At 38.8% G+C, this 24,713-nt stretch overlaps 1 protein-coding gene across 1 annotated transcript; it reads right to left on the bottom strand.

Annotated features, from left to right (window-relative positions):
* Nucleotides 1-144: 144 nt before the first annotated feature.
* On the bottom strand, nucleotides 145-24,713 carry LOC104033243 (uncharacterized). The gene is made up of 7 exons (XM_075709803.1): nucleotides 24,696-24,713; nucleotides 21,145-21,247; nucleotides 19,347-19,529; nucleotides 17,123-17,230; nucleotides 13,883-13,984; nucleotides 7,864-7,965; nucleotides 145-177 (listed from the first exon to the last, which is right to left on the bottom strand). The coding sequence occupies exons 3-7, from the start codon at nucleotides 19,405-19,407 to the stop codon at nucleotides 158-160; spliced, it is 393 nt and encodes a 130-aa protein (XP_075565918.1). The 5' UTR covers nucleotides 19,408-19,529; nucleotides 21,145-21,247; nucleotides 24,696-24,713; the 3' UTR covers nucleotides 145-157.

Below are 24,713 nucleotides of genomic sequence, written 5' to 3'. Positions count from 1 at the left end.
TAATACGACATAATTCTGATGATAGATCAATGGAGCTTCTCCACTAAAATGCATAGTTGGCATTTTCATGAAAACATGGGTAACATAGCTCCACAAACTAGAAACAGAGATGCTTTCTTCTGTGGTGTGTGATGTGTCTTCTTTCAGTAGCCATATTTCACACAGCAACATCTGAAACTAAAGAAAACAATTTCAGAAAAAAGAGGAGGTTAAAAAAGCAGTCTTTTCCAATTTATCTTAAATGTCATTCTTTTGACTTTCACGGTAATCAATTCTCCTCTTTATCGCAAAAGAATACAGTCTAACTAAGAGGCAGACAAAACAGAAGATACACATCAGACTGGAGCAAAAGACCTAAGAAAGGTACCTGCCCACAGGAGGGCGGTTTAGGTACCTGCCCACGAGTGTGATACGGGCACCTGAGCAAGAAGCACTGGACCTCATTCGCTTGCAGGGAAGTTTGGCAGCCTAAGAGCGGGCAGAGCCAGAGGCTGCCCTAGAGAGCGTCCGCCACATCCACCAGGCTGAGGAGCACCCCATAGGGATGTCCCTGAAGTGTCTCAAACTGGCTTTCTGCAGAGTGGCTCCATCTATGGGGGGTTCGGTCTGGAACTCTCTTCTAAAGGTAGGTGGTGATTGCTCTCTTTCCTTCAAATAACTGAGCACACTCTCTTCTTCCCTCCTGGCAGCAAGATGAGGGGAGAAGAGTTTTGTGTGATGCCTGCCTCTGCTCCAGAATCTTTTGCTCTCTGTTAGCTCCCGGGCATCTCTTCATGAACTACTCCACCTGCAGCAGAGAGTTCAGAAGTAAATTTGGGGTATTAACAAGGTCTTACTGCAGCTGAGCCAAAATAAACTAAATTACCCTAATGGAAAAAAAATTAAAATAGACTGATTCGAACAACCAGCTGCACGGAAGAATTTGCAAACCTGTGCCCAACTGTATTTCCCATACTATACTTGTATACAGTAGGACAAATTTGGAACTAATGAAAAATACTCCTCAGTAATCATCAATGAGACTTCTGAAATGTGGACTGCAGCTCCCGAAGTAGCACACAATGAGGAACCCTGAAATATGAAAATACCCAGATCCCAGTCAAGCTTATCTTTAGTTTTTAGGGAACTATACAATGCTGGGGCTAAAAGCACAGGATTTCTGTACTTCTTACGCTCACACTGAGTGAAAAAGGAAATGTAGCTTGTCTCCCATTCTGGTAGTTCATGTAGCTGCAGGCCCAATAACAACATCTGTCTCCCTTTTCCTTTACATCATAAGAACTGGGATAAGAAGCGTTTCTTTGGCTGTGAAATCATACTGGAGGCAGCAGCTGCTGAAGTGAGCTAGAAAATGACAAGTGTAGGCAGGATACAATGCATCAAAAATTGATGCCGGCTAATGGAACAGGGGGGTTAAACAGCCTGCACAGTGCCCATTACAGTCCACTTCTGCAAGCAAGCAGGAGTGCTTCCCTTCAAAAACCTCCAAGTGCCTGTTTCGGAGAGAAACACATCCTGGCATGCGTTTTATGCAGAGCCCAATAATTGTGCCAAGTACCCTGCAATGTGCTCAGCAATCTGATTCTGTGAGCTCTTCATACCGAGAGGAGTTTTCGTTTTAATGTATGATTAAGACTTGAATCTATTATGGAAGCAGAAACAGAGGAGGAATTATCTTTCATGATATTTAAAAAAAAAAAAAATGTAATTGAGTGACTGCATGCAGTCCTGAAAACAATTTAAAGCTGCATGTGGGCATAAATCTTTTTTCATCGTTGTCTACAGGAATTCATGAAAGCATAAAAAATGATGTCTTACAAAAATGGCCAACTGGCAAACCCAGTATGTCAGTACTAGTAGGAACTTCTGCATTCAGCAGCATCACACCGGATTTTATGATGACTTTAACCACAGTGCTATCACTTCTGAGCACTGAAACGATGCTCTTCAGAAAAAGTGTCAAAAGGATAATTGGAAGGATCCCAGCAATTTAAAATCACACCTACTGTTCTTTACAAATACATGCATGATTTATAAAAACAGCTTAACTGTAATCTTCCTCTCGCTCCTGAGTACACTTGGTACGTGCCTTTGCTAGAAGGTTTTGAACTACAAGTTTCACCGTTTCCCCTGCATAATTTGTATCTTCTGTTGTTTGTGTGGGTGTCTTGCTCGAAGACAGAGGGATTCTTTTAAATATGAAAACATTTTTGTAAAGCCACAATCACAGAAGGAAAAGCAGGCAAAGAATATTTTTAGTTGCCCTTTCTGTTTGCGCTACTAAGTTCTGCAATGATGATGTTTGAAGACCTCTTCAGGAAGGCAGCAGGGACCTGAGCCAAAGCCCAGCTAATACCTGAGGTGGACCTGCATTGAATTTTCCTGGTATTAGATCGGGACTCTGCACAATTAAACCTCTAAAGTGCTAGGGGAGGGTACCCTTAGAAAATGACAGCAGGGATGATACTCTGAACGTAGCTGGACAGGAATCAGCCTCTCATACACTTAGTTACTTACTGATCCCTTGTGCCAACCACCCCACATGGGAGGTTTCATGTCCACATGCTTTTAGATTGTAAGAGAGAAAGGGGACCCATCAACTTCTTTTATTTCACAATTTCTGTGAAAGAGATTTTCAGCTTTTTAGCCATCTACATGCTTCCCCTGTGCATCCTCCCTGTCAGTTACCTGTCATCTTACGTTCCAGTTTTATAATCCATTTCACCTGAAGATAAGATTGTGCCTTAAATTCTATACTCGCTGGGAGACCAACTTGTCTTATCTAACTCTACAGTGACACTGTCACTCAGAAAGAAATGCAGAGCCATGAAGCGCCTTACATGCTCACGGATCTCAAAGCTCTTTACAAAAAGAGGTGGAAGTGCTGATGGCGAAAGGCAGTGTACTAAAAATCGCTGGCAATTGCTGATGTGGAACTTTCATTAGCTTTTATGCAGCCTTTGACACGTCCACCAGTTTTATTAAGAGAATTAGTGGGAGGCAAGACACTAAGATTGTTTCATCTTGTCCTTGGACCATTGACTGTCAAAGAGACCGATGCAGTAAATAAAGTGTTTGGGGGAATAGTGACCAATTTGTGTGAATTTGATCCAACAACAGCTAGGAGCATGACACTGGACACTTCTTACCAAAAAGTGAAAAAGTCCACAACAGTTGGCTTTAAGACACTGAATTTTCCTTCTCTCTTTCCTCATGAAATGGTAGCACTTCATCCAGGAACTGTCAGGTCTGTATCTGTCTCCAATTTCCCCAAATAAGAGAGAACACTGTTCTGTCCCTCGTCATTCATGAAATCCATTAATGCTCCTTTTGATTCAGAGAATACAATGCTGCTTCCCTTCAGAGAACACAATGCTGCTTCCCCTTAAACAGGCAGAGGACAGAAGTACTGCAGGAGAGGGCTCGCAATTACTCTTCACGCTATTCACACATGATTTTTATTCTGCCCTGACCACTGTAAGATTGAAGGCACCTTCAGTATGGAAGAGGCCAGCGAGACCTGTGCAGCCAGCCTGCCTGGACTCCACCGGGGAAAGACAGACTGCCACCAGGGCAGGACAGACACAGAGGGAAGTCACTCCTTGGGACAGGCTTTCTTAAACCTCCAAGGGCAAGTTTAGCCAAAACCTTCCCTACGTAACAATGATTTCAGGGCTAACCATCAGCAAAATCACCTTGCTGAATGCTCTAATACCTTCAGATAGGCTGTTCACCATAGGTACAGGTGTTTTAATGGGCATAGTGATTTGACTCTTATTTGCCCACTTTTATTTCTACCTCTAATAATTCTTTGCCCCCACTGTTTTCAGACAACAGCCATTGAATCAAGTACATTCAGAAATGTGAGCCCTTTTATGGTTTCACATGCTGCATTTTTTTAAGTAAAGGGAGCTATTAGCCTTGCTTCAATATAGAAATTCTGTATTTATCCTTCTAGTCTGCTCTCCCAGACTTCTTGCTATCAGTCCAGGTTCTCGTTTCTGCCTTTTCATCTGTCACAGAAGAGAGTATTTACTTTAAAAAAAAAAAAAAAAAAAAAAAAAAAAGCAGACCCAGATATACATCCCACAGCACTTTAGAGCTGCTAAAAATAATAGCTGATGTAAGTTTGGCTTTTAAAGTTTAAAGTACCAGTTGATGCAAGTAGTGTTTTGTAAGTTAAAAGCACTACACAATCTCTGTTTTAGCTGAGGATAGACAATTATTACCATGGTGCAAATTAGTAATGAGGTGTCATCAGCAGAGACAGAAAAAGTTGGGTCTCCAGAGCCTTATCCTAACGTGCTGTTCCCTGAAGAGCATTGCCTCAGAATGCAAATATTTGCCCTGAATAAAATGTTCATACTTCCCATCTAAATAAACAGCAGCCTTGAAATTTAGAGTAATTTTGACAGCACTAAGGAAATATATCTACAGCTATCATATGTAAAGTGAGGACTGTCTTAAAGCACTTGAGAGACTTGGCTCATTCATTTTTTCCAGAACAGTTGCTAATATGGTGGTTTAATGAAAGATGGCAGAAACAGAGGAAGATTCTTAACTTCAGCACTCAAATGTAATAATAACAGTTACCGTGAAAATACACAGAGACATTAAGTGACCTATGCTGAAAATATTCCCCTTTGGCAAAGGTACGAGTGCAGAAGTTGGTACATTTTTCATTAGCTGAATTAACTGTCAGTGTGATAGTAACCAATGAACAGTAAGTAATGGAGCATGTGCGTGCATCTCTGTGTGCCCACACACACATAGATGTATAGATATACACACACACGAGTGAGCCTTGCTTTTCCATTTCCTCCTCCTTACAGCTGCTGTTATACCTCCCACACCTACTGTGTAGCTAGCCTCCTTACACAAAAATCAAATAAACACTCTGTGCTATGGTTAATGCTTTCTCTGAGTGCAGCTCCAGCTAGCTGGAAATGAGGAAAAGCATAACTCAAAAGTAGTTTGCCTGTCCTCATCTTGCCTGTTTGATCCAGGGCAGGCATTGAGGTAACTCTACCAACCGGACTGAAGCCAGATTTGAAGCAGAGAAGGGCAGATGTAAGCACTATCTCCAGTGGAGCTCTCCCAGGTTTTCTAGCTCCAGCTAGAACCCTTCCTTGTTTGAGGCTGTGGTATCGGTGGCCTGAAATGCATGGGCCTCAGGGGAGCAAGTGGTGGCATGATACAGAGATGATGCTCTTTGATCAAGAAACTCCTGGTACACACTTCTTATCTCCACCCCACCTCCTTCTTGGGAAAAACCAGGTTCTGTCAAGTTGATGGAGTCTATAACTGTCAATTCTGGGAATTTAATCATCTTGGTGTTTTCAGTCTCAGCACTCAGCTGTTCATGTGCAGCACTTCTCTAATGCAGCCAGCTCCTCCCTGTTGAGCAAACTAGTCTTTAGCAGCATCCTAGAGACTTTATAGAGACAACCCTAACACTCATGGCAAAAGTAGACCACAATCTCCTTCCACGGCCTAAGTACCCAAAAGAACTTCTAGCTGCAAGCTTTCCTGTAACTGCAGGGTCGTTAGCCACTGAGCCACCCACGAACACAAGTAGTAATGAGTTGAATCTGACCTTATCAGATGAAGGGGGAAGTGTTTCTTTGCCAGAAGTGAAGCAGAACTAAAGCAGAAAGTGCTTTTATTATTTTTGCAAAGCATTTAGCTTTGAGACAGTATTCCTTTGAGAAAATTCAAAACCTAATGTGATGAAAGGCAAGATCTAGATCCAAGTTCTTGCCTCTCCAGCCACACTTTTTAATAATCTTTCCACACAATGTCATGTAACATTACAATTTTGTGTATTCGGCATTAATCCCAGGTATCACCTCCAGCCTTCATCTCACTGCCAGCAGTCCTTTGGACAGGAGGACTGCGTTATGGCCTGGAAAGCAAACTTGCTTCTATACAGCGCAGTACTAGAACAAGGTATTGGGGGTTTCTCAAGATACCTAATATTTTTCTTTCTGTCACTGACCCAGAGATTAAGGAAAGGCATAATTTCATCCCAAAGTGTCCTGGATCATATATTGTCTCACAGAGCAATCAGCGATCTGCAAAGTTGTTCCATCTCTTCTTTCTACCCTTTAATACATAACAGTTAGGATAATGAAAGCAAAAGGAGTACTAGCAGGTCAATCCCAACGGCTACTCCCACCTCTAGGAACACAAAAGTTAAATTTGCACGGGAATGGGCCATGACTTTTTTTTTCCTGCTTCTGAAAGATGAGTCTTGGTGAACCCAACATCCTAGAACAAAGCATGCTACTGATCAGCCATAATACTGTATAAATGAAGGCACCAAATACTAGTGAGCACCTCCTTAGCAACACATCCTATTAAAACCTTAGAAATGTCTTATTTTTAACCTGAGAGTAAATGCTCTCACAGGAAACAATTAAGGTGGGCAGGTACGTGGCAGACAGGGGTATGGGAAGACAAAGCTTTACCTGAGAGACAGTTGACAGGTATCAGAAAAAGAAATGGTCTAGTACTGAACTGGTTGGGAGGAGTCTCTGGTGAAAGGAAGAAGCTGCCCTATGAAAAGGCTGATGGGACTCTGGGAAAGGGCCTGCTCACTCAGCAAAAGCTCGTCACATCCAAATGGCAAACAGCTGAACTCAGATGATCTGAGCACTGCTCTCGACTATGTCACGGAATTCCCAAGTCATGTTATCTTTTGCTGCCTCCCAATATCTTCATTTTATAATAGTAATAATGACAACTTTCCACCTTTGTAAGTTCTCGTAAGATCTATGGATGGGAATCACTTAAAAAGGGGTCAGTATTTTTAATTACTATGATACACTGTCCTGTAACCCAGCTAGTCTCTCTCAAAAGCCAAACAATAATCTAGTTCAATTATTAATTTATTATGACAGTACCTCATCTTTTGTCAGCAGTGGTCTTCAAAATGTCTTCTTTAGCTCTGCTCTCAACATACAACTTGTTTATGGTTCCATATGAAGCACAAAAATCAAACTGCTCTTCAGTACCTCAATTTTTTTAACACATTAAAAAGATAGCATGACATGATATTGAGTTTTCAGTAAAACTCCATCCAATTTAAACAGATGTAAAGAAGGGCCTTCTTAAGCTTTCAAGCTAAAAAATTCACCATAAACAGTAATATAATCTGTGCAAGTAGCCGTAACCTTGTCTATGCAATTGATATATTAGTCTGTATTACTTATTCAAGTAGCAACTGTTCCATTTCTAGGCATTACAAGTATTGCCAGGAAGAGGTACCTCTTACTGCACATTTCTTTTCAGACTTGTTTCCTTTCATCTGGACTTCCTGAAACAATTACTGCAGTACAAGGGCTGGAGAAAGTTAGAAGTGGGAGACTAGTTTTAGCTCCAAGCTGAACCCAACTTCTTGTCACTCCTTCTGACTGGTGTAATAATGACAGAGCGATCAATTTCTTTTGTTTGGGGAATCTGATCAGCAAAGTATTTATTTCAAACGTGATTCTCTTCAGAGATCATTTGCAAATTGCTTCTTTCCTCTGCCCTTGTCAGAAACAAATGTCAACATAATGCTGAAGTCCAGGACACAGTATTTTACACCAGAAATACAGTGTCAGAATTTGCACTGGGGCCTTCAGGGACACAGAGGGTTTAAAAGGCTAACACATTAGTTTATAGAGGACTCTTGGTAGCAGAAGGAAAATTGATTTTGTTTCCCTGCCACCTAGCTCTCACAAAACACATTTTCCAATTTGTCATCTCATATACTTGGCTAGAAGAAGTAGTAATTTATTTCGATCAGATATTGCATACTGTTAATTCTAAAAATGCAAGGCAAAACAGAATAATCGGAGTTGTGAGAAATTTACTTACCTTCTACAGTTGCACCCACATGACAATGCTCGTGTTCAGGAATTATGGGCAGTATCTTTGTGGTCTGTGCAGTAAGTGGGACCTGTTGTTTGCTGGCTTGCACTGATGAAAGTTAAGATAATTTTTATCAATATTATTAAACAGCAAATACATCTGCAGCGTGTTAAACATTGAATCTGCAAGTTTGAAAATAATTGAGACCCATCTGAACACAAGGCAGACGTGGACAGCCAGTTTTTCAGTGGGGTTTCAGTGCCTTGAGGTGCAGATACATGTCAGGAACTCCTGAAAGTACTAACCATGTTTTCTAGTTAACTTCCTCTTGATACTAGTGGGACTACAGCATGCTGATCCTAAGTCTCCCTGGGAAGCAGATCGAAGGTAGGCAAGTAAATTGCTCTTGGAAATTTTACTAGTAGTGAAAATACAAAAGCATGCAAAGTTGGGGTTAACTAAGAGTTCTCCTAAAATTCAAAAGCCTACAGTTGGCCAGTTAAGCAGAAACACCTGAACTTTAGAGTGTGAGCTTTCTGATTCATTTTCACATAAGGGCAGCCCAGATTGCCACTCAGGAACACATGATGTGGCCTCAGCTAACTTGTCATACACTCAGGGAGAGCTACGGGGTTTCATCCAGTTGTTAACAAAGATGACAGCATGCACTCGGAAGCAGGGAGAGGTGTGGTGATGCCTTTAGCACACTGGCAACGCAGATACTGGTATGATATCTTACTGGGATGCAGATAAAGAAATGCAGAAATAGCATTGTCAAGCTAATGAAGTCAGAGCTGTTGATATAATGCATTTTTCAAAGAACCACCATAGAACACAAATAATATCTTAACTCCAGGTCCATCCTGTCCCTGACCATAATGTCTGTAAACCTACAAATGGGTTTTCTACTGAGTTCATAACAAGAGGATGAATTGTGTCACTTATATGTAGCTACATCCCTTCTCCACTTACTGTATCATTTGGGCTTCTCTCTTTACAAATGCAGTTAAAAAGTGGAGTTTTGATGTTGGTAATTAAGCAACTGAATAGGAAAAGCAAAGTTAAAATAAAACTGGGGTAGTTTTAAAAATAACAACGGATCTTGTTTCACACTCAGGATGAATCTGGAGAGAATGGGAATGTAGGCTGATTATCCCTTCAGAGCCTGTGTGTAACACTGTTCTGCATGCACGCAAACTGAGCAGAGAAATGGCCCCTTGTGCATCAGTGCTCTACTGAAAGCATACAGGGGCTATGAAAAGCTCCCTAAAATTACCTGCATCCTATAGATTTTATCCTCTGTTCTGAAACATAAAAAAAAGACGCAAAGCAGTAATAAGGCTTCACATTTTTCTCTGGAAATGTTGTGTCTCAGAAACATGTAAGTCTGTTTAATATTGAATATTGTGACAAGCTTTGGTTTTCCCAGCATTATTCATCTAAGCTGCAGAGGAAAAGACAGCTACTCAGCTATGTCAGGAACTGAGAAGTATCAGAATCAAATAGGTGATGCTTCACTTGGCCAAGATTAAACAAATTTCTCCTTTCTTGGCTTTGCATCTATTTGCTGCTGTAGAAGATGTCTCCTGCCTGTCCCCTTTGCTAAAAAGAAAATGTATTGCAGAATACAAGCAGGACTGAGTCTGAATTCACTGGGATGCCAGCCCTGACACTACTGAGCCAGCGTTCGCTTCTATTTCCAACCTGTCAACCAACCTGATGCTGTAGCAATACACCAGAGAGAGAGCAGAATTTCACCTATTTCTTCTAATCTTGTAGGAGAGGAACTATTGTTTTAATAGGATAGCACAGAAAGCAATACAGGAATTCAAATGACTGAGAGGAAATTTGTCTTGCTGTTTCTTATGTGCAAATTACAGCTGTCAAGCCCATTTATATCAAATGCTTTGGATGTCACAAAAATCTAAACAGTCCAGAAAAAACCTGCAGGCCAGAAACCCTGAGGTCTTACTCTCTGAGTCCTGGTTGTCACCATGATGCTACAATGACCTTCTTCCAGGATGAGTTATAAAATTACCATCCGTCAGAATTAACTTTGCATTACCGTGAGCCAGACAAGTGAGCCAGGGAATCCTGTACTCGTATCCTAAAATGTAATGAACGAAACTGTGACTCTGTGAGCCAATGGAGTATCACTGAAAATGAAAGAAGTATACCATTTGAGCAATGTAGAACAAGGCAGCACATTTGAACTACGGTTGACCACACAGAGTGTAGAGTAATAACATGATGGTATTAACAATATGACTCCCTGTCTGCACGGTTCCATTCTAGCATAGGAAAGGGAGCAGGCCTATCTTCCAATAGACCTTAATGCTGCTTTCAAAATAGAATTAAAAAACCCAAGGAATGTAATTCTTGTGCTAGGAAAAGAAGGTCTAAATGGGAATTTATAGTGGTAGACTTTTGGTAATATAAATTCACACTTAGTATAATCCATATAATTATATTAATGAAACTGCCATTATGAAAAGACCCTTCTAGGCAGATTCAGTCTAGGTATTAAATGCCCTGATTTATGCAATCTGTTTCCTGTGCAACTACTTCTTTTTTTTTAGTAATGTAATGTACAGTTCACACACACTGGCCTGCTCCCAACAAGTGATTCTGTGCCATGTCCCCAGGCTTATTTTTGTTTTAGGATACAGCTATATAGGAATAGCTATACTTAATCAGTTACTGGTAGTGGAAAAGGTACTGAAGTGGTTTAAGGAAAGTGGACTAAAGGAAAGGTATAACAGCAGGGTAAGTATAGCTGCCTTCCCTTTCTCCAGAACTGAGGCTGATTTAAGCAGTAAGCTGCACGTGCCAGTTTAGCAGTTTCTATCTGAGTTCTTTTAAAACACTGTGGGGAATACTGCCTAGTCCTTCTAATTGCTATTATTAATTTATTAAGTTTTTCCAAAACCTCTTCTATTGCGTCTTCAATTTGAGAAAGCTCCTCAAACAAATTCTTGCAATAAAAGTCTCTTATGTGGGCATCTCCCTAAGATTCTCTGTCATGAACACAAAGCAAGGAATTGCCTTTTCTTCTATGGATTATTTTCCATGTGCTACTACTATCAAGTCCTATTTGATACGAAAATGCTCTGTGTCTGAAAACACAGATCAGCCACTTAAAGAATACTTAATTCTTGCACTGAAGAAAAAGCACCCTATACTCTTTCCCTTCTCTTGTGGCTGCATTTAAGGGCAACTGAGTTTTGTCAATTCATACCATTCAAGGGACTGTTTTACATAAACACAATGGCAGGAACAGATCCAAAGTCTACAAACATGGTCTGTACAGCCCATGCCCTAGTGCATACTTTTTTGGCTTGATAGCACAGACAACGTTTAGTCAACTTTCATGACCAGAATGCTTTAAAGCTCCCCTATCCTCACTATGTGTGCTTAATCCCTTGTAGTACCATGAATTTGGAAGGCTGTAATTTCAATCCTGCCCTAGAGAACATACTATACATTTTTCCTCCTTTCCTCTGGCCACCGGGCTAAATGGTAATGATTCATGGACATAGAGCCACTAACAGTTTCACAAAACTAGCATCCCTGCTGTAAATTATCTTTTTGTAGGACCACAGTGATATTAAGACAGTAATTTCCTGAGTCTACTTAGGAAATCATTCTCATTCTCAAAGTACAGGTTTCCTTCTTTTGCTTCCCTTATCCTTTCTGAACTTTGAATAACCTTTTAGTAGTACCTATGCATCTTTTCATCTACATGAGATACTGTCACATCCTCTCAGACATGTAGTTATTTAGTCTTATTACAATGTTTCCAGGGTGGTTGTATTGTCTTCAGTGGATCTCAATGTTTTGTTTCAATATTCCAAGCTATGCACTAATGACAGTGAAAATATCATTGAGGCCTGTCGAAGAAGTCATCTATAGATATTTATAAACCATTATCACAGGAGCAAATCTTAAATTTAGCAACTGTGAAAAAAATAAACTCTTTTCATATGGTCTTGATTCTGCTTTAAATTATATTGGTATAAATTGGGAAATTGACTGGATTGACTGGAATTACAGTGTGTGAAATCAAGGAATTTCCTATTAAAATAAAACCCATTATAGCAGTTCATACAACTAAGCATCTTTCTGGGTTAAATGGATAGATTGAAGTGGGAGGAACATAGAAGTAAGAATGACAGACCAATATGGGATTCCTATTCTCTTCAGTAAAATCTAATAAGACGAGATTTGAATTTCCATAGAAGTCCATGATAAAAAATGCCTTTGGATATAGAATACTAAAAATGCCTTTGTGAACATGCTGATAAAACAGGTATGGTATTAGTGAAGCTACTCAAGACAAAAGATGTCAGAAAGATAATTCCTTTCCTGCGGTATGAAAATAATGAGCTCATAAATACATCTTAGATGTAGCCAGTGCTTTAAAAGTGCGGAGCATAAATTGTACTCCCAGGAGAGTTCAGGCAGACAGGGAGCTATTCACTCTTTCCTAGGTAAAATTGAAATGCCATGATTTACTGAGTTGTAGAGAGAAATATTGAGTCTCCTCTTATTCCTGAAGAACCAACAAAACAAACAGGGAGGCACCCAAGCCTAGGCAAATTTAAAACCATTTTTTTTCCTTTGCTGGCTTTGTAGTTGTTGGTGTTTTGGAGAGAGGTCCATTTGCCATTCAGAACTATTATTCTATATGTCCATGTTAATCTTTTTAAAGATAGAGCTCCCTTCGTGAAACCAGAATCCATAGAATTTACTAAAGCATATGACTCTTCCAGCAATATCAGTAACACTCAGAGCTACGGTTGCTAATTTCCCCTCACACAAAGATTTGTTACCGAATCGTAATTTCTGGAACCAAAACTTTGAGTTTAGCCATGCCATTTAATTTATCTGTGCTAAACATAGTACACTCTCAGAAGACCCCATTTTAATTCCTATCTGAGACTAGAAAATTGTACTTAGTGGGAATTTTTCCCTAGAAATAGGCTACAAAGTGCCATAAGAGTCATTCTCTGAGTCCTGTTACAGCGATCCATTCCATCCTTTGGTAGCAGATTTTGTCAAGAGTCATAAACACAAAGAGCATACATACATGTGTGTATATGCCTATACTTTTCATACACACACAAAGCACTCAGCTGCCAAACCTCAAATGTGGCACACAACATGGTCAAAAATTAAAAGGAGGTAAAAAACCCAAAGTCATAAATGTAATGCATTTGGAAGACTGGGAGAAGCATTCCCACATGATATACATAAGTCTTCTTACAGTTTCATCGTCAGAATTATTTATTATTGATATAAAAATGTTTCCATAACATATGGCACATCAGATTTGTATAGGATCAAGGTAACTTGAAGCATCCTCTGACAGGAAAGACTTAAAAGGTCTTTCTTGACCTCCTCATACCTCAAGATTTGTTAGGTTTTTATTTTACTTGTATAGTACTGTCCTGGTTTCGGCTGGAATAGAGTTAATTTTCTTCCTAGTAGCAGGCATAGTGCTGTGTTTTGGATTTAGTAGGAGAAGAATGCTGATAACACACTGATGGTTTAGTTATTGCTAAGTACTGCTTATGCTAGTCAAGGACTTTTCAGCTTCCCATGCTCTGCCAGGTACACAAGAAGCTGGGAGGGGGCACAGCCAGAATCTATGATCCAAACTGACCAAAGGGCTATTCCATACCATATGACGTCATGCTCAGTATAGAAACTGGGGGGGGTTGGCCGGGGAGCAGCGATCGCTGCTTGGGAACTGTCTAGGTATCGGTTGGCGGGTGGTGAGCAATTGCATTGTGCATCACTTGCTTTGTACATTATGATGATTATTATTATCATTATTATATTGTTATTATTATCATTACTATTTTACTTTATTTCAATTATTAAACTGTTCTTATCTCAACCCAGGAGTGTTTCTCACTCTTACTCCTCCGATTCTCTCCTCCATCCCATCGGGGTAGGGAGAGTGAGAGCGGCTGCGTGGCGCTTAGTTGCTGGCTGGGGCTAAACCATGACAATTACTTACCAGGAAAAGGATGAATTTTAGTAGCAGGTATGGTTCTTCTTGCATGTCTAGAACTCTTTCTTCTTAGAATAGTAGAAACTGCCGCTACTCTGTGTTTAAAATCTGTTTTAAACAAAATACGTTATCTTCAACTATAGAATTACATATGGCACTGATCAGACAGAAAGCTGGTAAATACCTTATTCTTAAACTGTTAAACACCTTCCATGAAAAAACAGGAAGGTTTTGAAATAAGGTGATGAGGAAAACCTAGGGCCAGATGTTTTACATTTTCCTGAATGAAATTTTCTGGAAATTCCATTCAGGTTTGCCCCTTTCAAATTATTCCTTGCCTCCTCTATGCTGAACACCTTGAACAAAGTTTGGAAGGTTATCAAAGAAGTACATGTTCCAGTACAGGTTCACACACTGCTGACAGTGGAAAAGCAAGGATGGAGTGTACTGGCATCCTAGGAAGCTGAAAGATTCTTTGCAAGTGTGAGGTGTTCATCTTTGGAAGCACAGTTGGAGTGCAAGCTCTACACCACACAGAGAGAGAAAGATAGAGCTGGGTTGGACACCTCTGACTGTCCTCAGCACCCAGTTCATAAACTCCTCAGTCTTCCCATCCTGCTGCTGCTCTCTTAATATTGTGCTCTTGGTGGGGTTATTGCACTTGATCGTGCAACTGTTATGGTTAGCCCTGTTCTACAATGACAGCAGTTCAGGGCTCAGCCAGCTTCTGATGAGAGGCTCGCTCCAATTCTATATAACAGAATTGATTTTCATCTTTTTCTTTTGAGAACACTAGAAAACTTAATCTTTAAGAAATTCATTAAATTAGCATTATTTAGGTCATGATTTTTTTATGAATAGCCAGTGGAGATCTAATGCGCTGAAGCCCTAAGCATGCGCTGTAACAGTTAATGTCAAAGGAAGATCTGGAAGCGGTCTTAAGACAAGAGTGGAATGGAAAAGGCAAAAGGACTAATTTCTAATTTAGCTCCTTTGTCACGGATCTCTAGTAACCTCCACCAAGTTTATCTGGATATTTTATTTTATGCACTCATGGAAATAACTTCATTAATGTTTCAGAGATTCTCGAAGTCTGCCTAGCAGAATTTCTTGGAAGGTCTCAAGAGGAAATGAATAATTCTGTATTTCTTAACAACTTTCAGTAGTGCTCAGAAATTAAGAGAAAAACTACTAGCTGAATTATGACTGTAAAAATTCTTAGCAGCTGTTTTATGCACGTAGCAATATTTTGCTGTGTTCCTTGGGCAGCACTGAAAAAAGCAGACTTGCAATCAAAGATGGCATATACACATAAGGAATACAACCCTTAAATCTGATTTTTATGTACTTGTCTTTTTATCAGTAACATATTGATGTTGTTTATAATGTTATATATTGTAAATATAACTAATAAAAACACTATTACTCTATTAACAGCAAATGTATTCTAGAAGCAAATCAGTAATTAAAGCCTCAAAGGGGCATTTTTTCCTCCCTGCTTGTGTCCGTGACAGTTCTGAAAAACCTGCATTTAATAGAAAACTGACGTGTAAGAATAAAGGCAGTAAATTATTAATCATCACTACTAATAGTTCTGCATTAAAAATGGGATGTTATGACTCAAAGCATAGAAAATCATACTCATGACATTTATAGGTAGCTTTGAAATTACAAATAGAAGTCCTTTAAATGAGAGCGCTTAATAGCCCATTTATAAAGATCTAGTTTACACTTTGAGGGATTTTTAGATACATAAAATAGGTCTCAGAATCTGGGTCTAGCAATAAGTAAAAGATCATGTATTTTAACCAAGATAATCTCCTAAGGAGTTTCTCCACTCTTTTTTTTGGGGGGGGGTGGGGGGCACAGATTTGCCATTTTAAGCAACTATTTTGCTTATGCAAAAAAAGACAGAAATGTTTTGTGTGGGGGCACTCTTCTTCCTTCTGTTCATTTACAATTAAAGCTAGACTCCTATTGCTCTTTTGTTATAAAACCGCCTGTAGATACAGTAAGGATGATCAGGGGAATGGATATGGCTCATCATTTTTTTATTACCCCTGTGACCCAGGTCTCTATTCAGCAGCTCTGGACTACAAGGGGAATGGACATCTGCCTGGTAATAGCAACTAAATGCTGGTTCTCTGGAGGCATTCTGCCCACTCAGGGCTGACACTGGCAGAAAGTCTCAGGAAATTGCCGTGAAAAGCATCTAAGAGCTATTATCTCAGGTAACAGGTTAAGTAACACTCTTTTCACACTGAGGAAAGGGAGTGTGCTCCCTGTACCACCTATTTCTGACTTGGGATGAAAAAGAAAGACCAGCAGCTGACAAGCAGTCAATTTTCTGCATTGTTATTGTGCAGAGGACTTTATCTTGATTGCTCAAAAGTCTCTTGCTCAGGGTGCTCCGACACTTCTATTCTTGCTTTCTTCATTGTATATTGCTAGAAGAAATACTGTAAATCACAATTTCAGCCTGTACCCCAAGTGAACTGCATAGGAAGAGCCTGTCTTGGCTGGTGAAGGCGTTTTGGAGAAACAATTGTTTCAGTCTCTGAACTAAGGACAAGTTCTTTCATAGTAAAGTTTTAATCTCTTGGAATAGTCAATAGTGCTGATTCAGAAATCACAGCGCTATTTTCTTTGCTGAAATAACAGCAAAGAGAAGAAATGTTATCTGGGCTTAATTCAGCTCTGGAGTTAAGAAGGAACAGCTTGGTTGACCTGTATGGGATTACACCACAGCAGAATTTAGACAACCAGTTTTCAGGACAGACGGCTGAGTGCATATCTCCTCATAAGTATCCTGTAATTTTTCTTGACGATGACCTAGATGAATCATCTTCAGGAAGGAAAGTGTATTTCAATCTGCTTATATTGGTCATTGGCATTTCTGCTTAAGACCTTCAACAAGGTTCAACTGTAATTGTTTTATCTACTGGAATCAGTCTGAAAACAGAAGTTCATATCACTAAGGCTCATAGGCCACCAAGCATCTGTCAGAAGAAACATATTTCATTCACCATCAACAAGCTTGGATTTGCATCCACAATTCAGAGGTGAGAGGTGATAGTATCAATTATCAGAGTATTTCAATCCCTCTATAAGAAGCTTTTACCATTTTACAATTAAAATATTGGTGTCTGAACCACATTAATAATCAACAGCTTTGTTATTGTAAATGAATACATTTTTCATTGCATATAAATTTAAATTCACATAGATTACCATTTTGTTACTTACAGTTTTGTTCATTGTCTTGAACTATTTTGTAGATGACAGTTGAAATAGTGAACACAAAAACTACTAGAATCATAGTGACCCAAATGATCTTCGTCATACACATTGGATCTGTCCATAAAATGTAGAAGAGAGAAAATGAAGCAGGAAATCACTGGCAGAAAAAAGCAGAACAATCTATTTGGCTAGGTTTTTGGAACATGCTTATCCCCACAGATGAAAATTTAAAGCAAAAGAGAAGATTATGCCTTTTTCTTTCAGCCTGCTTTGTTGATTGAAATTAAGTTTCCTATCTAGAATTTAGCTTCATTTTCACCTGTATCTATCTTCCCATATCTGAAACAGTTATATATAGCTAAGTGAATGAAAATTTTTCCTATTTGTATAAACTGTTATATGCAACTCAGCCAGGAAGAAAATGCTTCAAAGATCAACATTTATATTTAAGGTAGAACAAGGGTAATATATATCCATCCCCTCTTTGTTTGGATGGAGCACAGAAGGAATTTGGTCCACTGTCCAACACTGGCCTGTACTGGCATTCTCAACCTCTTGGTCTATCCTCATATACAGGAGAAGGTAAGATTCTACATATAGAAATTTTCTTATCAAAAAGTGAGGAAATGCCACCAACAGGACCCCTCTGGGGAGTTCTTTTAACCAAAGCTGCCTTGGGGGAGAATCAGCGTGAGACTGGGTGTAGGAGGTAGGCTGCTCTTTCGGACAACAGCTGCTGCAGAAATGCACCCACATTCCGCAGGGAATTAGTTCAGTAACTGGTACAAGGCAGGACTATATACCACAGAGAAAGGACATGGGGAACTTTCTTCCCTGCTTGTTTGAAAGACCTTTCAAACATCTTTGGCAGCTGCATGTTAATGCATACCTTAGCATTGTCAAATAACTATTTTAAAAACCAACTCTGTTACTATGACTCATATAAAATCAAATTAGAGACTATAGCCAAACCACTGCTTTCCTTTCCTTGACTTAGAATAGGATAATTAGAGCTGCATCAACTTCCCTTGTGTTTCTCCTCCGCTGAGAAGTCATGAGGTAACTGCCAATAACCCCATGGCTCTTTGAGGTATGCACAGCTCATCCCTCCTAATTCAGAACTAAAAATATCTTTTGGGCAGTTATTTAGGCTCCTTTCAAACAGAGTACTCTACCCCATCTTGTAGTGACTTGCAATGATTTGTGTATCAACCTTGCCTAGTCAAAGCACTGAGCCCCTCTCTAGCTTTGTTTTGAAGTAAATAGAAAAAAGATGTGCTGTTAACTTTTATTGTTAATTTGAGATAACCACTTCCCAGGTAAATCACCATTAGCAAAGGTGGTTAGCTCATGTTTTGACACAAGTTAGCAGGGCAAGTTACAAACTATACTCCTCTCATAGCTAGACCTACTTATTTAAAAAAAAAAACTAAGCTGCCCTCTCTTCTCTAGGATTTTACCTGGACTTATTTAACATAGGTTTAGCCACCTCCAAAACACGTATTTTTTCCAGCAAAGGTACAGCATAAAATGCATTTTCCATACAAAACTAAACGAATGTAATAATTCAGCAATTCCCAGATGGCAAGCGTTGCATATAGACGTGCTGGAAGCCCTGACCATGGCAGGCAATCAGCCAAAAAACTCCTGCAGCACAAAGAGAAATTTAAAAAGCTGATGTGCTGTCCTCTGAGAAAACTAAGGCTAGTTCAGCTGAAGATTTCTCTTTTAAGTGTACTGCAGTAAGGCTGTATAGTAGGATACTGCAGTATGACATAAAGAAAAGTCAAACCTGTCTCCTGGTTCTTCTGCCACTGAAGTTAACAGGAATTTTTTAATTTACCTCCAAGACAACAGGGTTATGCCATTATGGGGGAGGGGAGAGGAAAGAGTAATTTCAGCTTTTGTCATACATGCAATTTGTGAGTCTGTCACTGCTAAGCAAAAAAAATGTACAGACACTTACTTTGCTGTGTTGCTTCTAGGAAAGAAAAAGCCTGCTTTAAATCACTATAAAGATTGTCAGTTGCATACTAAAGGTGGTCTTTTACTAAGGGATGATCAAAATTGTATTCTTTTCTTGTGAAAAGAATAAAAGAATCTTTTCTTGTGAAAAGATTAAATACTTTCAAATGGTTGCTGAAAGCAGAGAACTACCTACTGGAAATTTTTTGCAAGATTCATATTGTTTCTGGTTTGATTTCCATTCTGACCCTCTTTTGTAACTTACATTCCACGTAAGACTTCAGTTGCAGTGAAATATTTATACAGTCACTTTGGTCTTCCATCATTGCCACTAGACAGGAATGATTTAGGTATTCTTCGGCTGCATTTCTTCTTCTGAGTATAGAGTTGTTGATGTGGATTTCCAGCAGGTAGTCAGTATTATGCTCTACTTCTTCATTCTCAGAAACTGTAGTGAAATTAAAATATTTACAAAAATAAATAATATCTTTTGTTTTCACTTCAAGTGAGCCTTTTGCTTTTGGAACTAAAAATTAAAACAAAACTGTTATATAACGTGGTAGACAGAGACAGCTCTCAGAAAGAACAATAAAATTAAGTTCTCTGTCTCATTTGCAAAAACATACAGTAGGCTTTTACATTATTGACTATGATAAAATGGACAAAAGGATACCATGTAAAGTTATTCTGAACAGATCTGAAGAGTATTGATTATCTATACAAAATATATTTCCCCTGCAAATTACAGCCCCTTTTTGCTTTACTACCATCTTCAGAGCTTTTCAGTTTTTTGTTGTTTTGTTGCCTGTTATCAAAGGTAACAGAGACAAAAATCAGGCTATGAAAAAAATAAAAACTAAGTAAACGCCATATGATGATAGAGATTTGAAGTGTACATCTATATCTGCTATCAGTTGCAAAAGGTCTTTGTTTCACTTCAAACCACACAGGCTGTGAGACTTGCATAATGTTAACAAGAAACATAGCTGAGACATTATCAAAAGTAGAGTTGTATAGGTGTAAGTGAGAACAGAGTTTGTCCATATATTTTTTGTTTTGTTATTTTCCGTACTTGTTAAGACAGCTATTTCATAATAAGAAAATGATGCATTTGGAAAAGAACTGCATGTCTTACATTTGGGACTTGGCCTGTTGCCCCTGTCACTGACAATGTTAGGAAAGCAAAATTCAGAGGCATACTCTTCCCCAAAAGTTTCCAGATACTTTGCAAGTCATTATGGCACAGAAGGAATATGCTGCTACTGCTCTGAAAAGATGTGGATGTTGCTGAACTCTTTCTTATCTGTATTGCCATGCCAGTCCTTATTCAGTGCTGCCTTCCATGAAACATACAGGGCCATTTCTGATACTACACAGTTGTGGATATCACGGACTACAAGCACAAAAATCGTTATTTCTTGTAGAGCTGCCATCTGAATAGTTACCATCTTTGAATTAGTTCTTCAGATACTTGCTCACAACCTATCTTCATATAATATCATCAATCAACATGTAGAGTTCCACAATGACATTTAAAAGCAAATTCAGTGTGAAAACTGATCAGAAACTACAACTCCTTAAAAATAAATGAAAAATTTTAGAAAATTTAGCAAGATTAAAAGAATAAAGATGGGGATATAAAAGCGTTCATAAAAGCCAGGTGGCAGAGGTCAAATTTACAACAGAAATATTCCAGATGGCTGCTGGATAAGGCGCTCTTTTCTCACAGCACCCTCCTTCCAGACCAATACAAAGCCCCCTGAAGATAATGACATCCCCCCACTGCCCCCGATTTTATACAAGATCCTCAAAGAAAAGAAATCAGCATTTTGCTACCAACATGTTTCACTGACAGCCAGGAATGAATGCCACTAAGAATTTGGCACAAAACCTGCATTTTCTAGCCATGCAAAGACAAGCTAAAAACCCCCATTGTTCATAGATTTTCAAAGACCATTGAGAACCAGCAGCATATCATATTTTCTTTTAACTACCAAATGAAAACATGTCTTTATGTTGTAATTAACTGCTTCAAAATTAGGTATTTCTCTTCCCCTACTTACTTTTTTTAGCTACTGACCCTGGTCCTTGATGATCAACATTCACGTCTCTCTTGGATTCACACTCTGTGTGTTTAGTATGGGACTGTTGTTCCCTCCTGGAGAACTGACAAATACATGGAATATTTTGGAAATTGGAATGGTTTACAATGGCCTTCAGTAAAATAGTCTGGTTTTCTCTTCTTCGTTGCAGTGATCTTTTGCAAGAATTGTTAAAAGTACAAAGTGGAAAAGTGGTATTACTTGATGAACAGGTATCCACGCATGACACAATTACAGTGTTAGCTGTAAAAAAATAGAGTACTGTATAAGCAAGACAGTCATGTAGGACACAGGGACAAATATGTGCATGGAAGCATCATGTAACAGATACATTAACCATCTTACAATGAAATGCACTTTCTTTCTTAAGGTTTAAGGCAGCATATTGAATGCATCAACAAGTGAGAGAGAGAAAGCAAGCACAGCGTTTTCCCACAACCTCGATCCTGGATTTTATTGCTGAATTGTACAAAATCTCTTGCAATAGTAACTTGAATTTGTGGTGGTACCTAGTCACGTTCCTGTTTCAAAGCTGCTCCAATTTGATTGTACTTGAAAAGAAGGGGGAACTTAGCCCTGGAACCATGCAGTTGCAACGCACCAGTGCAATTATGTTGTAAAATAGCTATAAACAGAACGAAAACTTTCTTTCCAATGACACTGAAACCACGCAGTGAAAATACACAGAAATGCTGCTGAATCCTCTGACCACATCCTTCACATTCTCTTATATTCAGTCAGCAAACATGAATCTTAATTATGACCATTGGTTTTGGTATTCAGTCAAATTTCAGTATCAAATTACCGTAGCTAGAATACATTAATGCAGTTCTGGCAAGTAGCAAAAAACACATAGAATTAATTATTAATGAGTGTTATTTTAGCTGTCTTCCACATTGAAGTAGGGCTTTACTGTACAAATTGTGCATTTTTATTTGAATTAACTTTGAACTATTTTTTCAACGTGAAAAGAAATTTAAGAATAAAAAACTTTTGGAACCCCAACATGAAATATGTATTTATGAATACAAATAACCACTTCCTGGAGTTGATGCAGCACTAACCCATAGTTTTGTAGCTGAGCTCCCAATTCTAGTAGTACCCTTCCATCTCTATGAAGAGGAAATTTTGCATCTAACTCCTATTATGAGGAATTGGAGTAATATGTTCATAAATCCTTGCGTAGAGAAAAAAACATAGCCTTTAATCGCCCCAGTGCTCAGCCGCAATCTGACAGCTTCAACAAGCCACCTGTGCTCACATCGCAGCAGGCTGACCTCAGAAACAGTTCAGTGAAGTATTTCAGACAGGATACAGAAATAAAATCCAAAATCCAACAGCAAAGTCAATTATCTTCCCTTTACTAATGCTACATCAGAGAGTCATAAACTCCTCATAAAACATAATAAATTGAAATGTAAGATACACATCCTATGCAGGTGAGAAAATAATTCATTTTAATACAAAAAGGAAAAATGTCAGACAAAATTTAGGGCTTGATCTTTCCCTGAGGCAAGTCAAAACATTTTCCTTGAAATGCTTGTGATCTGACCCACGCAACCTGGAGTAGAGCAGGCTCTTGAGGTCAAATTCTTCAGCTGAAGGAGGCTTTTTTGCAGAGCTTCTCTGTGGAGATGAGCCAGGAGCAGAAATCAAATGCTTATTCTGCTCTCATGGCAAGGCGCGTGTGCACCTGGGCAACCAGTCTAAAACCACTGCTACAGCTCTCAATGTCAACTAATGGTAATTCCCTACCATATCCCTTTCACCAAGAAATTTGTACATGGGACTTGGGAATCTGCTGACTGTGCTGTGACAGCAGTCTACGTACAGCACTATGAAGTCCATTTCAGACTTCACACATGGCTAAACAGGCTGCAGAGCTGCCTGTGAACCGTGTTGTAGATATGTAAAAGGCCTGTTATCCGAGTGGAAAAAGTTTGAATGCTGTCCTGTTAGGGAGGGTGCTTACCATCCTCTTGAAAGATCTCTACTGAGAAAGCCATTCAAATTACAATCTAGCATCAGTAAACTTTATTTTCTTCCAACTCACAGGACTGCGGACTTTCTAGGGAGTGTTATATGTATGGTTGAACACTGTGAGTAGGGCTGCAAAAAGACTAGATTTCCCACTGGATTACAGGGCAGACGGAGAGCGTTTACCCACAACTGGCTTGCTCCTCACTGCAGGACTGGGAAGCACCCTCCCAAATGTAAACATCACTAGAAATGTGGAAAGGGTTTTGTGAAATCTGAACGCAGACAGCCTGAAGAGTTAAGAGGATCACTGAGATGAAACCATGCAAAGTATCTCTAGGAAACTGCTGTATTCAAAGATCTGTAACCCGCATGGTTGATGTTAGGAAGTTCTGTGATTACGAAATTCCTTTGTTAAGCCTCTGTTTACAGGGTGTTTTTCCATAGAAAACCCAATTCCATTAAAATGAAATTATTCACTCTCCGGTGTTTGACAGTAAGGTCAATGTTTTCTTCTGGTAATAGTCATTTCATTGTTTATTTGCATAGTCTGTGCTAGCAAATACTTTGATTACTTCTGCAGGGAGATAAAACATTAATTATTCCAACATCTTAAACTGAGTCATCGATTTTATGATATTTGAAACTTATGACAGCTTACCAAGTTTGTTCATTTAAAAACTATAAAAATCTATAAATGATATTCTAGTTACTGTCATATTTATTCTTTGTGGTTAATGAAAATAGAAATGTAAACAGAAGTAAGCCAATCTGGATATATTTTTATATTAATTTTTTTTTCAGAAAATTGTGCTTCATAAATAATTTATTTGATGATGCCTGGGAATACAGACCATTTGTCAAAGGGATGCTTTTTGTTACAAGTTTTATCTCTTCAGAAGCTTACTTAGGAATGGATGTGACAAAACTATTTTAATATTAATCTATTTACAGATTTTTAAGAAAGCACTGAACGCATAACTTCCACACATATATTTTTCATTCATCCTAAATCCAGTATCGACCTTTAGGATCACCAAGATGTATCTGGGATTTATGTTAAAAGACTTGCTTCACTCAGGTACACCTATTCCGCTCTACTTCTTCTCAGGTTACCACTGCATATCTCTTTCACAGACAGCATCTCATATCAGATAGTAACTGTACAAAGTTCTATAGGCATTTAAGTATAGAAACTTAAAAAAAGTTATTTTTTAAGACATGAGTACCTGCTATAAAAGAACATACATACTTTAACTACTCTCTTCATGATGAAGATAGTAAAAGTACAGTTGCATGGAAATAGTTACCAAAAATTTTACAGTCTACATAAATGAATGACAAACTCCTTTCAAATTACCACATATAATTAACTCTGTTGGTTAAAAACCTAACAAAAAAAAATCTATATGCTTTGTAAAGTCCATATGAGTACAGCATCCCAACTATCGCTTTTAGGAAAGCATGTGCCAACTTTTCAGTTGCAATCAGACTTTAGGATAAATAAACGGCAATTTTAAAAGCTGATCACTCACCTTCGTGGACTCTGAAAA

This window comes from Pelecanus crispus, chromosome 4 (genome assembly GCF_030463565.1).
Source record: "Pelecanus crispus isolate bPelCri1 chromosome 4, bPelCri1.pri, whole genome shotgun sequence".
Lineage (NCBI taxonomy): Eukaryota > Metazoa > Chordata > Aves > Pelecaniformes > Pelecanidae > Pelecanus > Pelecanus crispus.
The sequence above is the reverse complement of the archived record's forward strand: the minus strand, read 5'-3'. Positions and strand labels throughout refer to the sequence as shown.